The following is a 15,014-nucleotide window of genomic DNA, read 5'->3' as shown; positions in this document are numbered from 1 at the left end:
TAGAATGGAGCAGACATGGTGTCAAGGGGCAGGCAGGGAAAACTGGTCTCTCTTGCTCTCTTAAATGCACCCATTTCCTTCCTTCCTGGCATCTCCCTTAACCCAGGCCAGGCCTCTGCAGACACTTTAGTCTGCTCCTGGGAGTTTTCCTGCAAACTCCTTGATGGCTTCCTCAGGTCCTACCTAGGCAACAGGCCCACTGGCAGTGCCTATTCAGGCCCCTGCCCCTGCAGTTCTCATTGGAGGATCCCAGAAGGTTCTTAGTGAGCTCTTATCCTCACCTCCACCTCTGAGGGCATGAGCTGGTAGCACTTCCTCCAGTTGATTATCCTGACCCACTGCTCACAGCTCGTGTGTGAAAATTCAAACAGCACAATAACTTCTCCAACTATGTTCAAGGGGCAGGGTGGGCCTGGCCAACTAAGCTAAGGGACCTGGAGACCAAAGGTTGGATGACTGCCAGGCTGCACCAGTGCCAAACCAAAACCCTAGGCATCCTAAGAGGCCGGCAGGTACCACACGCTGCCGGCAGGGGGAGCCACGTCATGGAGCTAAACCGGTGAGGCCTGCAGAGGCAGCCACCACTTGGAGGATTCTTGGGAAGCTTGGCAAGTTCCCTTTTGGCCTGTACCATCACCACCCTGCGCTCCACAGAATGGCAGTCCCATGTGGCCTGTTTCCAGTGTCTAGGACTGCATACCCCCACACCTCCAGGGCACTAGAGTCCCCATGTGGCACCCAGTGATGAAGTCCTCCTCCCCAGTTAAGGCTTCTTAGGACAATCACTGACTGCCCCAGTAAGCAGCCCCCCACCCAACTGCAGCTCAGTCCCTGCCCACCCACCAGATGATGCTGCCCATCACAGGTCACATCCAACTGCCTCCCAAAAGGTCTTCAACCCACTGTCCCCGGGATCCTCCCCCTCCTATCCTCATGCCCTGGAAGGTCTGAAGAAACTGAAACAGAAAAACTAGGCTTGAGACAGCTTTGTTAGAACAACTCAGCAAAATAAAATTCCTGTTTATTGTTGGACAACATTGTTTCACACATACATCAAACAGGCCAAAAAAAATAAACAGCAACTTCATAGACAAAAAAGGAAAAAAAAGAAACCTTTTATCTTTGGCCTTTTTAACCATCTCATACAAACCAACTACTTATAGTACAGCTAAGTACATACACAAAAAAGTTACTGGAATGCTCGGAATAAGATTGTTTTTCTGTTGTCGTTTTTGCTTTTTTTACAAGGTTTTTTTTCTCCTTTGAGATTATAATGAACATGGTCACACCACAAGTAAAGTCAGAAGTAGGACAGAGAACGCTCCGAAGGCTGGTTTGGTCATCCGAGATCATTAAAAATGGCTGACCCTAACAATATGTACAAAAATATAAAATGTAAATAAAAAATACAAACAAATTTCCTTTTTAAAGTACTTTTAAGAAAAAAAGCAGGGCCTTGTAAGTTTTGGTTCTTTTTTCCTCCCCTGTTGCAAATTCTCATGGTTTGGGTTGGGTGGTGGAGAGCGGGTGTCATCTGCGGGTGGCACTGCCCACGGTGGGCGGGCGGGCGGGCCTCTCTACTCGAAGGTGACCACGTTTAGATTCTGAGACGGGAAGTGGAGGGTGAATAGGTCACGGCGGCCTTTTTTTTTTAGTTTAACTTTTCCTTTTTTGCTGTCTAGTCATCCTCGTCGGTCTTCTGCTTCTTGGTATCAACATCGTCATCCTGGGCAGAGAAAGACTGTCAAAGGCCCCTCCAACCCCAGGGGCCCTACCCAGCCCACTGCCTCAGCTCCCACAGGCACCAGGGACACCCCCAGCTCCACAGCCCAAGGCCTTTGCTCTGGGAAGTTGAGCCCAGCCCTGTTCCTTCCTGTTCTTAAGATTCAGGACCACAGTGGCCAAAGTCAGAAACAGTCCCTCCGTGGCTTGAGCACCTCCGCTAGAGGTAGGTGGGGAGACCCAGATGCCAAACCCCCCTTCTTCTCAAGCCAGAACCCACCTCATCATCTTCAGCTGCCCGCTTGCCCGTAGCTGACTCAGCTTCCTCATCTTCATCTCCATCCTCTTCCTCACCTGGAGAATCAAAGGCCAGGTAAACCACACTTCCCTCCTACTGTGGCTCCTGGGGAAATCCCGAGGAACATGTGGTGGACTGCAAGGTCCCTGCCCTGCCTCTGCTGCCTGCAACTGGGCCCAATCAGGACACACAAGCCCACTGCACAGGTGGGAATCTCCAGAGGACAGAGGCCCAAGCAGCTGCACCCCAAGAAGCCAGCCCAACAGATCAGTGGCTTTCAGAGCTGCACGAAACAAACTTTTAGGTGTGCGAGTGAGTGTGAGTGGGCATGGGCACAGTTCCTTGTCAGGGAGACCCTCCCTGACTCTACAGGTGGGTGCCCACGGTCATGTGGTACACTGGCCCCAAGTACCATGGTCCCACTCCCAGAAGCCCCAACTCCTTCCCCTTCTGCCAGACAAGACCAGGAAGAAGTACCTGAAAAGGGGAAGACAGACAAGGCTACTCACCATCACCTTCTTCTTCCTCCTCCTCTTCCTCCCCACCTTCTTCCTCTTCTTCATCTACCTCATTGTCAGCCTCTTGCTCCCCATTTTCCTCATTCTCCTCGACAGAAAACAGACCACGTTCTTTACCAGCTGGCCCAGGGATGGACAGAGCGTTGCTGATGCCCAGTCTCCCACCAGAGGCTGCCAGCTACATCTACAGCCCAGCCAAGCCCACCCCAGAGGCCCTTCTCCAGTCAACACCCTCCAGGCTCCATCATGAACCCTGCACATTAACTGCCCCAAGGCAAGGGCAAGGGCTTCCCCACCCTGGGACAAGCCCAAACTCAAGACTACCGGAGCTCCTCTTAACCTATTCTTGTTCAGGCGCTGCTCGAAAGGTTTTTATAAATATTTAACTAGCAATATTCGCGCCTCGGGTAAAGCTCACTGGCTACGATACTGCCACTGTGCAAAACTATATATGTTTAAAGTAGAGGAGGAAAAACTGCGGGGCAGTAGCTGCCAGGGCTCAGGAGCAAGGCGGACACTCACAGCATTCCCGTTAGCAGGGGCGTCTCTTCCATTTTCTGCCTCTTCCACAACTTCCTTCTTCTCCTTTAAGTCCTTCAAAAGGGAAGAAGGAACCAGTAACCAGTAAGTCTTCCGAGCAACCCCACGGTAAGCAAAGGCGCTGAGAACTACTGGTCTGTTCTGTCCATCCCAAATTAAGAGTCGCACGCGACACGTGGAGAAGGACCTAATGTCCCTGCAGTCCCTCTCCCACTGGTCCGGTGAAAGGAAGGCCGGCGGGGGCATCTGTGATCGGGTTTCCCATCCTTTAAGGCCCGCTACAGCGGCCCCTGTGGCGGTTCCCACTGCCCCCTGGCGCTTCCTAGGAAAGGAGCCATGTGGCGCCACAGCCCCAACCCGTCGGGCCGGGTGGACGAGCCCCGGACACTCACGCCCATCAGCCTGCTTCCAAGCGCAAGGAACCCGCCCCTCAAGCCGTCTAGGAAGGTGGTAGGCTATGTCCCAGAAATAAATAAGGCAAGGAGGGAGGGGCCTGCGCTCGGAGAGGGCCCCACGGGCGCGCCAGCCTGGAAGACCCGCGAGACCGCACCGCCCCGGCCAGGTCAGGTCTCTGAAAAAACCAAAGCACACCGACCCCCAAATCCGACCACTATTCCTAGAGGCCGCAAACCGCTGCTTGGCGGTGCCCCAGGCCGGGGCCTGCCTCCGGAGTAACCAAGTCCCGGCCTCCCCGCGAGGGCTAGGGGTCCCGACCGCACCTCGCGGGTGGGACTCCGCCCAGGATCCAAAAGGCAGCGCCTCCCCGGGCGCCCGGTAATTTTTTCCACACGACACAGCCGCCAATTCCAACTGGCGTCCCGGCCTGCGGGACCCCTTGGCCGCTGTCCGGCGAGCAGCCCCGGGCCACCTGTCGGCCCACCCTGCTCCCCGGACCCCAGCTCCGCCCGCTCTCGCCCCCTGGCGGACAAAGTCCCGGGGAGCTGTGGGGGCAGGGAGGTCGCGGCGCGCAGGCGCGCATCCTCCGCCCGGCGGGCTTTGCGCGCGGGCCTCGGCACGCACCGCGCGCAGGGAGCACGTGGCCCGGGGCCGCCGAGTGCGTCCCTTGCCTTGGAGACTCCGGGCGGACAGGCAGAGCGCACAGTGCCAAGCGCGCGGGTGGCGCGTCGGTCGGTTGGCCTCTCGACTCGACGCCCCACTGCCGCCACAGCGGCAGGCCCGAATGTCTGCATTTGCCGGGCCAAGTCCGCGGGAGGTCGCCCCGAAGTCCGCCGGGCTGCTTAAGTCCGAGACCGTCGGGGATGCGCCTCTCAGGCTACTTCATCGCCCTCGCGGGAAGTCACCTTTCGGTGCTTCGCAGAAAATCGAACACCCAGGCCCCGCAATGGGGACGGTGTTCTCCCCCAACAAACTGGTTCCCGGACTGAGCCCAGAAGGGGCCACTGAGAGCCCCTACGGAGATACGGGGCCCGAGCTCCGCTGTGCCAAGAAGTCGCCCCTGGGAGAGCCAGAGGTGACGCCAGGGGCACAAGAGTTAAGGAGACGCCAAGGTGACTCGCGCCAATCCCCGCAGGGGCACGAGGGGCGCGGACGAGGACCGAAAGATGAAGAAAAAACCAGTCAGTCTGAGAGCGCTGCGCTCCCGCCGAGGGCGGAGACGCTACCCAGGGCGGGCAGTGGGACCGAGGCGGCGCCGACAACAGGAGCAGAGCCGCGCCAGCCGCTCAGGACCTCACAGCCGAGGGCGGTGAACCCGCCACGGGGCCCGGGCGCCCCCCCAGTTCGACCCTACCATCGGCCTTTCGCGGCCGCCGTGTTGGCCCGCGTCGCCCCGAGCTGCGGCGCACACGGTACTCCCGGGCAGCCGCGGGGGGCGCCCATCGTCGCCCTAGCGCCGCGCTTCACTTTCTCTTTCCTCCCTGCGGCGCGTGGGCTCTCGCCTCCTCAGCCAAGCCCGGCACCGCGGGTGCATGACTGAAGCTGGGCGGCCGCTCCCGGCGCACTCGCCTCGAAGGGCGCCCACCCCCGCCTCCCAGAGCGCCCAAAGCGGATAAGCCCGTCACACCTCCGCGGGGACTGCCGACGTCGCGGCCAGCCGGCCCGTCGCCCCATCCGCCTTATCGGGGCTTAGTCCAGATAAACCACCTCAGGTCCGCTGCAGGGCGCGAAACCGGCAGCCTGGCGCCGAACAAAGAGCAGCGCGGCCGGCGGGCGCTCGCCGCCACTTCCCGCGGCCGGCCCGCGCCCCAACACGCGCCCCCCAGCACTTCCGATTCCCAACGCGCTCGAGTTTCAAAGTTATTTCCGTGCGCCCGGCGGGCCGGCGACCCCCAGACAGACCCTTCCCCACCCGCCGCCACTCAGACGGGTCACAGACGAGTTTCGAGAGCCGTGAGCGGGCCTCCGCGCCTAGCCCTCGGCCCCTGAGGGCGCCTGGCCCACTCCCCGACGGGCATCACGTCTGCTCGCGGCGGTTCCCGCCCCCTCCCCCGCACCACACAAAGAGTGGGCTGCCTGAGGGCACCGCGCCGGGGGCGGGCCATTTCCCCGAGAGTGGGAGCAACAGCGGGCTTGAGGCAGTCCAGCTGCTGCGCGCCAAACACCGCCCGGGCGGCGGCGCGCGGACCCCGAGGGGGCGGGCGGCGTCCAGCCTCACCTTGGTGGTGATTTCGGAGCTGGTGTCTACGGCTGCGTCTGACATGGTGGGGCACGCCGGTGATCCGATGCAGGGGATTTAAAAAGAAAACGAGAGTTCAGGCGATAAAGCTGCCGGAGTCCGCGGCGGCGGAGGAAGCGCGCGGCGGAGGCGGCTGCGGCGAGCAAGGAGGCGGACGAGGAACAATGCAAAGATGGCTTTTCAGAGCAGCCAGTGGGGGACTCACGCGGCGCCAGAAGCTTTAATATAGATTAGTGGGCGGCGCTCGGCTTCCCATGCCCGGCCGCTATTGGCTGAGCGCAGGGAGCGGGCGCTCGCTCATTGGCTCGATTCCGAACAATGGACAAGCGTGCTTAAAGCGGCAGTGCCCCGGCGCGTCCCGCGCTGCGCAGTCGCCGGTCGCACTGTCATTCAAGGCCTGATTTTGCCGGGTCTCAGCGGCGCCGAGTCCGCGGGGGAGGGGTGCGCGAGCGCGTTCCGGACGCGCGCTCCCGCAGCTGTTTTGCTGGGGCTGCTGACGCAGAAAGCCAAAGCGCGGCAAAGCTGCCCGCCCAGCCCCCTTCCCCCTCCCTCCCGCCCTCCCCGCGACTGCTCGGAAGGAGGGGGAGGGAAGAGGGGGCGGCGGCGGGCGCACGACGGCTGCCAGCGCGGGGGAGGGGACGGCGGGGTGCTGGGCCGCGCTCGCCCCGGGCGGTGCCCAGCGCAGTGCCCGCGGAGGTGCCCGCCCCCCGCGCCTGGGCGCCTTCAACCAAGGATTGTCCCAGTGCAAGTGGACGGCAGCCCCACGACGAGCAACGAGGTGCCGAGGCCGAGACCTGGGCACCTGGGCCGCCCCGTCCCTCTGCCATATCCTCGTGCCCGCCCAGGGCAGGGCACCCCAGTCTTGTGGGCAGGCGACCCAGTTTGCCCACCATCAGGTCCGGCGTCCGTCGGCCAAGCCAGTCGAAAAGCAGGCACCGGGTCAAGCACACAGAGGGATTCATGTATCAAGGGGACTCGATGCCCGATGCCGCGATGCGCGATGTCCCTCGAGTGGGATAGTCCGCGGGTCCCGCACGGCATAGTGGTCCCCTCACTCTAGGGCTCTGGTTAGGGTCTGTCGCGAGCGGTCACTGCCGTCGCGACAGCTTCAGGGCAGCCTCCTCCAGGGGCCCGCCGGGTCATCGATTCTACGCTTCTCCCACCCCACTGCTGGACTGCGATGGGCACATGAACATTACAGAGTTAGTCAGGGAAAATAATCATCTCTTGAGCCAATTGGGCTAATCTTTGGGGACTGCCTGAAATTTGGGGGGCCATTAGAGAACCAGGCGGAGCCCCGAGAAAGGGGAGCATCAAGACGCCACACTCAAGATGGCGCCGGGCTCGGCAAGCGTGGCGTGACGTTGCGATCTAACTCATGTGGGCGATCTGACAACAGCTGGCTACGCCAGCCTTATCGCCACCGCACTTGGCTGTCGAACTAAAAGATCGGTTGTGTGGGAAAAAAGACCAGAATAGGTGGAAAGATAGTCCAGAAATTTACCTGTGCCACACACAAGATGGCGAGAAGTAGGGTTCGTCCCTGTGCTGCCAAAAGGGGGCGCCCGACACGGAAGGCGGGACTCCGGAGAGACGAGCGCACATTGGCCGAGAGTGGCGGGCGAACACAAAGTTGACGCTTTGCGTCCTTCCATTGGCAGTTTCTTCCGTCTGTCTCTCCGGTGCAGCCGAGCTGGGAATGGGGAAAACCCGGAGTGTGGGATCGTGGAGGGCGGACGATGCCAAGTCCAGCAGAGCTTGCGCTGCGGGTTAGAAGAGAGACTGAGTCTCCCTTCTCGGTTTCATTAGGTAATGGGCGACATGGTTCCATCTCCACAACGGGGCTTTGCTGAGCTTAGCACGCACTCTCCCGGCGGGGAGGAGGCGCGCAGTGCCGGGCGCCACCCCCTCTCCCGCACGGGTTAGGACAGCATCCGTGTTCCCAGGTGCCTGTCTGGCCGCTGGACTGTTGGCCTTTCCGGGGCGAGTTTTACTTTAGGAAGAAGCCCGGGCTCCAGGTACTTCAGCCTGAGGAAACGTGGGACAGATGCTGGGCAGGGCGGGAATACCGCGCCAACCCCAGCTGCCCAGCGGTCGCCCTCCTTTGCAGCGGCGAAGGAACGTCCCCCTGGGTCTCCGCCCTGCCCCCAGGCGCCCCAGTGGCTAGAGGTGGCATTCTCCTCTGGACGGGCGCGCCCCAATTCGGGGGACTCCCACAGTGCTGTTCTCGAGGACCACGCGTCTCAACTCTTTGTCCAGTCCCCTGCCTCCCACTGCCAGTCTGTCTTCACCGCCGCGCAGACCTGGGGCCGCCCGTCACAGAGAGGAAGGGCTCCTTGGCCTCAGCCACCGTGACCCCCTCCTTTGTGTCACATTCGCAGAGCGTTGGAGAGATTATGAGTCATCATAAACAGGGAGACAGAGCGCCTTGCACCAGCGGCGCATCCATTAAGTTCCAGTTACCCTCGAGGGGATTGTTTTTTCCACAAAACCCAGATGCAGTGAGAGCCTGGTTTGTACCACCTCTAAGAATCGAGGTTTCCCCCTAGTCTGGATGGTGGCCTTCGGGCAGTGACCTGTGTATCCACAGCTGAAAACCAGACTTGACAGTTACGGATTCAGGTCGCTGTGGGAGCAGGAAGGTCAGACACCCAGGAGGAACTGATGAATGTGAATTTCCCTCTAAGAACTGCTTTGCCTGGCCGGGCGTGATGGCTCACGTCCGTAATCCCAGCATTTTGGGAGGCCGAGGTGGATGGGTCACGAGGTCAGGAGTTCGAGACCAGCCTGACCAACATGGTGAAATCTCGTCTCTCCTAAAAATACAAAAAGCCGGGCCTGGTGGCGCGCACCTGTAATCCCAGCTACTTGGGAGGCTGAGACAGGGGAATCGCCTGAACCTGGGAGGCAGAGGTTTCAGGAGCCGAGATCGCACCATTGCACTCCAGCCTGGGCAACAGAATGAGACTCTCTCTCAAGAAAAAAAAGAACTGCTTTGCCTGACGTTGTTCCCATGCAGGTGGCTTTGGTAGAAGTGGGTGAGGAAGGCTCATGCCCATCTGGTTCCAGAACCACCACTTAAATTTCCCACTCACTGAGTGCCCGCTGTGTACATGGCAGTGAGCCTTTGGCTCATGCTTCATTTTCATGTACAACGTGGGTAGGACAGTTATGGAGTTCAACCATGTGAAACTGATGTTTATGTAGGTGAAAACCAACTGAAAACACATTTACAGGTTCAACCTCTGATATAACCCTCCTTTTAACAAATCAAAAAAAGCAGACCTAGGGATTATAGCAAGGGACTTGGATCAATGATGAGGACGAGGCTAAGTCCTAAAACAGAGGAATCTGCATCTTTAGATGAGCCCTGGGGCGGAAGTTGCCCCCATGGATTTCCCTCTCATCCCAGAAGTGTAGTATCTGACAGCTCATAGTGGTGGAGTTATTTAGGCTATGAACAACCGTGTTCCTTCAGCAACAGATAGCTCCCCACCTCTTTTACTGTTTCTTTTTTTTTTTTTTTTTTTTTTTTTTTTTTTTTTTTTTTTGAGACTGAGTCTCTCTGTTGCCCAGGCTGGAGTGCAGTGGCGCGATCTTAGCTCACTGCAACCTCCACCTCCCGGGTTCAAGCGATTCTTCTGCCTCAGCCTTGCAAGTAGCGGGGACTATAGGCGTGCACCACCATGCCTGGCTAATTTTTGTATTTTTAGTAGAGACAGGGTTTCACCATATTGGCCAGGCTGGTCTTGAACCTTGACCTCATGATCCGCTCACCTTGGCCTCCCAAAATGCTGGGATGACAGGTGTGAGCCACCGTGCCAGGTGCCAGGCCTTTTTTTTTTTTTTTTCTTTTAGGCTAAATTTTGCTCTGTTGCCCAGGCTGGGGTGCATTGGCATGATCTTGGCTCACGGCAACCTCTGCCTCATGGGTTCAAGTGATTCTCCTGCATCCCTCAGCCTCCTGAGAAGCCAGGATTACAGGTACCTGCTACCACACCCAGCTAATTTTTGTGTTTTTAGTAGAGATGGGATTTCACCATGTTGGACAGGCTGGTCTCAAACTCCTGACCTCAAGTGATCCATCCGCCTCAGCCTCCCAAAGTGCTGGGATTACAGGCGTGAGCCACCATGCCCGGCCCACTCTTGCTGTTTCTGAACGGACTGTTCTTCCTGTCCACTGTCAGTTCCACTCATTGATACATCTCATGCCTTATGTTATTACATAGGAGGTCAGTCACTTCTGTGGCATTACCCTTCAAACCCCCCGACATGCTGGTGTGCCCTGGTAAGCCTGCTTTCCTGACCCCAGGCTGAGATACAGTGGGCTTGGGCTAGAGCTGCTGTGAGCAAGGGGCCCCATATGGCCTCTAGGCATGTTTCGTTTTGTTTTGAGACGGGGTCTTGCTCTGTTGCCCAGGCTGGACTACAACTCCTGAGCTCAAGCTGTCCTCCCACCTCAGCCTCCTGAGTAGCTGGGACAACAGATGCTTACTATTGTGCCTGGCTTGTTTTGGGGGAATTTTCACAGGGACGTCTCTGGGCGTCACACTGTCCACATGGCCCACAGGCCTCTCCCTGCCCAGCCTGAATAACACATTGATTTCACCTGCCTGGCCCTGTGGGCACTTCAGTTTGCAACTAAGCCTTCCCCTAAAGCCATTTACCACATATTTCTAATTGGTTATCTCACAAACCTGCTTGATCCCTAAAAGATCAGACAGAATGTATTTTTAAACTGCCTGGGTTCAAATGCCAGCCCTGACATACACTAGCTTTGTGAATTGGGCGAGTTACTTTCTCTCCTCTAAGAAACAGAGAAGATGGCCAGGTATAGTGGCTCACACCTCTATTCCCAGCACTTTGGAAGGCCTAAGCAGGAGGATTGTGTGAGCTCAGGAATTGGAGACTAGTCTCAGCAACATGATGAAACATCATCTCTACAAAAAATTTTTTAAAAATTAGCCGAGGCCGGGCGCGGTGGCTCAAGCCTGTAATCCCAGCACTTTGGGAGGCCGAGACGGGCGGATCACAAGGTCAGGAGATCGAGACCAGCCTGACTAACACGGTGAAACCCCGTCTCTACTAAAAAAATACAAAAAACTAGCCGGGCGAGGTGGTGGGTGCCTGTAGTCCCAGCTACTCGGGAGGCTGAGGCAGGAGAATGGCGTAGACCCGGGAAGCGGAGCTTGCAGTGAGCTGAGATCCGGCCACTGCACTCCAGCCTGGGTGACAGAGCAAGACTCCGTCTCAAAAAAAAAAAAAAAAAAAATTAGCCGAGACCGGGCGCGGTGGCTCAAGCCTGTAATCCCAGCACTTTGGGAGGCCGAGACGGGTGGATCACCAGGTCAGGAGATCGAGACCATCCTGGCGAACACGGTGAAACCCCGTCTCTACTAAAAAATACAAAAAACTAGCCGGGCGAGGTGGCAGGCGCCTGTAGTCCCAGCTACTCCGGAGGCTGAGGCAGGAGAATGGCGTGAACCCGGGAGGCGGAGCTTGCAGTGAGCCGAGATCCAGCCACTGCACTCCAGCCTGGGCGACAGAGCGAGACTCCGTCTCAAAAAAAAAAAAAAAAAAATTAGCCGGGCATGGTGGCATGTGCCTGTAGTTCCAGCTACTCGGAAGGCTGAAGTGAGTGGATTGTTTTGAGTCCAGGAGGTTGAGGCTGCAGTGAGCCATGATGGTGCCACTGTACTCCAGCCTGGGCAACAGAGCAAGACTCTGTCTTAAAAAATAAAAAATAGGCTGGGCGCGGTGGCTCACACCTGTAATGCCAGCAGTTTGGGAGGCTGAGGTGGGCAGATCACGAGATCAGGAGTTCCAGACCAGCCTGGCCAACATGATAAAACCCCGTCTCTACTAAAAATACAAAAGATTAGCCGGGCGTGGTGGTGCACGCCTGTAATCCCAGCTATTCTGGAAGCTGAGGCAGGAGAATCGCTTGAACCCAGGAGATGGAGGTTGCAGAGCCAAGATTGCGCCATTGCACACCAGCCTGGGCAACAGAGCAAGACTCCGTCTCGAGAAAAAGAATAAAAAATAAAAATAAATAAAAATAAGCTGGGGCCGGGCACGGTGGCTCAAGCCTGTAATCCCAGCACTTTGGGAGGCCGAGACGGGCGGATCATGAGGTCAGGAGATCGAGACCATCCTGGCTAACACGGTGAAACCCCATCTCTACTAAAAAATACAAAAACTAGCCGGGCGAGGTGGTGGGCGCCTGTAGTCCCAGCTGCTCGGGAGGCTGAGGCAGGAGAATGGCGTGAACCCGGGAGGCGGAGCTTGCAGTGAGCTGAGATCTGGCCACTGCACTCCAACCTGGGTGACAGAGCGAGACTCCGTCTCAAAAAAAAAAAAAAAAAAAAAAAAATAAGCTGGGTGTGGTGGCTCACACCTGTAATCCCAGCACTTTGGGAGGCCGAGGCGGGCAATCATTTGAGGTCAGGAGTTCGAGATCACCCTGGCCAATGTGGTGAAACCCTATGTGTACTAAAAGTACAAAAAATAATTAGCTGGGCGTGGTCGTGGGCGCCTGTAATCCCACCTACTAGGGAAGCTAAGGCAGGAGAATCACTTGAACTCGGGAGGCGGAGGTTGGAGTGAGCCAAGATGGCACCATTGCACTCCAGCCTGGGTGACAAGAGTGAAACTCCTTCTCAAAAAATAAAAAATAAAAATAAATAAAAATTAAAAATAAAAAAGAGAGGCCGGGCGCGGTGGCTCATGCCTGTAATCTCAGCACTTTGGAAGGCCGAGGCAGGGAGATCACGAGGTCAGGAGTTTGAGACCAGCCAGGCCAACATAGTGAAACCCCATCTCTACTGAAAACACAAAAATAAGCTGGGCATGGTGGCGCATGCCTGTAGTGCCAGCTACTCGGGAGGCTGAGGCAGGAGAATCACTTGAACCCGGGAGGTGGAAGTTGCAGTGATATGATATCGTGCCACTGCACTCCAGCCTGGGCAACAGAGTAAGACTTCATATTTTTAAAAAACATAAAAATAAAAACAAATAAGAGAAGACAATAATAGTTCCTACTTTGCAGGATTATTGTGAGAATTGAATAAGTTAATATTCAGAAAGTGCTTAAAATAGCATCCGACACATCTAGGAAACCATTGCACCCCATTTTCCAGCTGCCATCTGTACCTAAGTGGGTTGGCTTTACAGAGCTTGTAGGGCTCTGGACAAAGGAACAATGTTTTCAGCAAGTTCTTTCTGTCTTCAGTGGGAAGTGAGGGCACTGGCCTCTCTAGTTTCTGGAAGCCTGTGATTTGGTGCCCAACATGCTTGGCAGCCCCTCTGGCCTCAAAGGCATGACAGAGTCTGGGAGGCAGGCAGAGTGGAGCAGGTCTCAAAAACTCCTGCCTTCCCGCCCTTCAGAAACCCAGGAGTTTCAGGCTGTGGTTTCCTTATCCAGGCATAAGGGCCTGGGGAGCTGCCAGGAGCCTTTCAACCCTCCCGCCTTGTGAGCCTGGCTGGGATTGCGTAAGAGCCCCCAACGCCTGCTCCCTCAGCATGCCCAGGCCTGCCCATTCCCCTGGGGAGCTGTGCCAGAGACCTGGCTCCTGGTACCCACACAGGTCTAGCCGCCCTGGGAGGTTTCTACCTGGTAGGGAGAGGGTGGGAAATGTCTCTTAATGTTCCAGGCCTGCCCCCAAACTGATGCCAAGGCCTGTGGAGCCTAGGCATGAGCCTAGGTAAGGAGGCTGGGAGAGGTGAGTGTGCAGTATGCATGACGCCACTGCCCCTGGACAGTAAAAGGCCATCGTGCCAGTCCTTGACTCCCTGTACACGTGCTCCTTCAGATCCCTCCAGGAATCCTCTGCCTGCCTGTGTCACTTCCTGGCTGTCTTCCCTGGATGCCTCCGTGTGTGTGCACCAATTTGCATAGCTCGAGTTCCGTGGGTGTTTTGCTTAAGTTCCGGTTCCACTTCGTGAGTAGGTGGGCCCAGCAGCATGACAGCAGGGAAAGGTGCTAGTTGGGGGAGCATGTGAGCAGGCACACACCTGGGCACCCTGCCGTGAATGCCCACAAGAGCGCTGCACCCGAGGAAAGGTTGGACACCACTATGTGACTTCCTGCCACGTGGCCCACGTGGGAGCCCAGAAGACCAGGAGGCCCAAGTAGGCCCTGAGGAGGATCTGTGTGCCCATGCCAAGCCAGGAGGCCGAGCTCTGATAATCATGAGGGTGAGGAGGGCAGGCTCTGTGACATTCTGACACTTAACTCTTTCCCCTTGTCTGTTTTTTTTTTTTTTTTTTGAGATGGAGTTGCACTCTTGTTGCCCAGGCTGGAGTGCAATGGGGTAATCCTGACTTACCGCAACCTCCATCTCCTGGGTTCAAGCAATTCTCCTGCCTCAGCCTCCTGAGTATCTGGGATTACAGGCATGCGCCACCATGCCTGGATAATTTTGTATTTTTAGTAAGATGGGGTTTCTACATGTTGGTCAGGCTGGTCTTGAACTCCCGACCTCATGTGATCTGCCTGCCTTGGCCTCCCTGGGATTACAGGTGTGAGCCACCGTGCCCAGCTCGTTTTTTTTTTTTTTTTTGAGACAGAGTCCCACTATGTCACCCAGGCTGGAGTGCAGCAGCACGATCTCGGCTCACTACATCTTCTCTGTTCATCTTAAATGGGTCTTTTCTACCTTCCCTTCTTCCCTGGCAGAGAATCTCCCCACCTTGTTCGGGGAGAAAGGTGAAAGGAGCAGAGGGCAGAGGCGAGGGGAGGACACACCACCAACTCGGACTGGCTCACCCTCCTCCTGCCGCAGGGGGCTACAGACGGGTGACCCACAGTCCCTGTTTGACTGAGGGATTCCCAGGACGCAGGACTCTCAGTGCCACAACCAGAAAAACTCCTGGGCAAACTGGGACATGTTGCTCATGCTAGTTCACTAGTTCACTCCTTATCACATACTGGGAACATTTCTTTTCTTTTTTTCTTTTTTTTCTTTGAGACAGGGTCTCGCTCTGCCACCCAGGCTGGAGTGTAGTGGCGCAATCTCTGCTCACTGCAGCCTCAACCTCCTGGGCTCACGTGATCTTCCCACATCAGCGTCCAAGTAGCTGGAACTACATGCACACACCACCACACCCAGCTAATTTTTAAATTTTTCGTAGAAATGGGGTTTCCCTATGTTATGCAGGCTGGTCTCTCACTCCTGGCCTTAAGTGATCTTCCTGCCTCGGCCTCCCAAAGTGCTGGATTACAGGCATGAGCCACTGCATCCGGCCAAAGAACGACATTTCTGAAGAAATCTGTAACCACCACCAAGACCATGAGTCCCTG

The 15,014-nt window shown here is 56.8% G+C and overlaps 1 protein-coding gene and 1 pseudogene across 2 annotated transcripts; both read right to left on the bottom strand.

The window, feature by feature from the left end:
• Positions 1 to 1,628: 1,628 nt before the first annotated feature.
• PTMA (prothymosin alpha) lies at positions 1,629 to 6,252 on the bottom strand. Of its 2 annotated transcripts, none has more exons than XM_038001382.2 (5): positions 5,693 to 6,252; positions 3,061 to 3,132; positions 2,530 to 2,626; positions 2,003 to 2,076; positions 1,629 to 1,726 (listed from the first exon to the last, which is right to left on the bottom strand). In XM_038001382.2, exons 1-5 carry the CDS (start codon positions 5,735 to 5,737, stop codon positions 1,679 to 1,681), a joined length of 336 nt encoding a protein of 111 aa, XP_037857310.1. In that variant the 5' UTR covers positions 5,738 to 6,252; the 3' UTR covers positions 1,629 to 1,678. The 2 variants fall into 2 exon arrangements, with proteins under 2 accessions (XP_037857310.1, XP_037857311.1); XM_038001383.2 differs by having other exon boundaries at positions 2,530 to 2,623; positions 5,693 to 5,923.
• LOC119625600 (U4 spliceosomal RNA) lies at positions 2,837 to 2,985 on the bottom strand (annotated as a pseudogene).
• Positions 6,253 to 15,014: the final 8,762 nt, after the last annotated feature.

The sequence above is a fragment of the Chlorocebus sabaeus genome, chromosome 10, assembly GCF_047675955.1.
Source record: "Chlorocebus sabaeus isolate Y175 chromosome 10, mChlSab1.0.hap1, whole genome shotgun sequence".
Taxonomy (NCBI): domain Eukaryota; kingdom Metazoa; phylum Chordata; class Mammalia; order Primates; family Cercopithecidae; genus Chlorocebus; species Chlorocebus sabaeus.
Note: the sequence above shows the minus strand (reverse complement) of the source record. Positions and strands in the feature narration are given on the sequence as shown.

What these genes read in the sequence shown, in the direction of transcription:
- PTMA (XM_038001382.2), bottom strand. Translation starts at nt 5,737, where the DNA reads ATGTCAGACGCAGCCGTAGACACCAGCTCCGAAATCACCACCAAG. An exon ending in GCTCCGAAATCACCACCAAG is followed by an intron (nt 3,133 to 5,692) that starts GTGAGGCTGGAC and finishes TCCCTTTTGAAG; the next exon opens with GACTTAAAGGAGAAGAAGGA. An exon ending in GGAGGAAGAAGAAGGTGATG is followed by an intron (nt 2,077 to 2,529) that starts GTGAGTAGCCTT and finishes TTGATTCTCCAG; the next exon opens with GTGAGGAAGAGGATGGAGAT.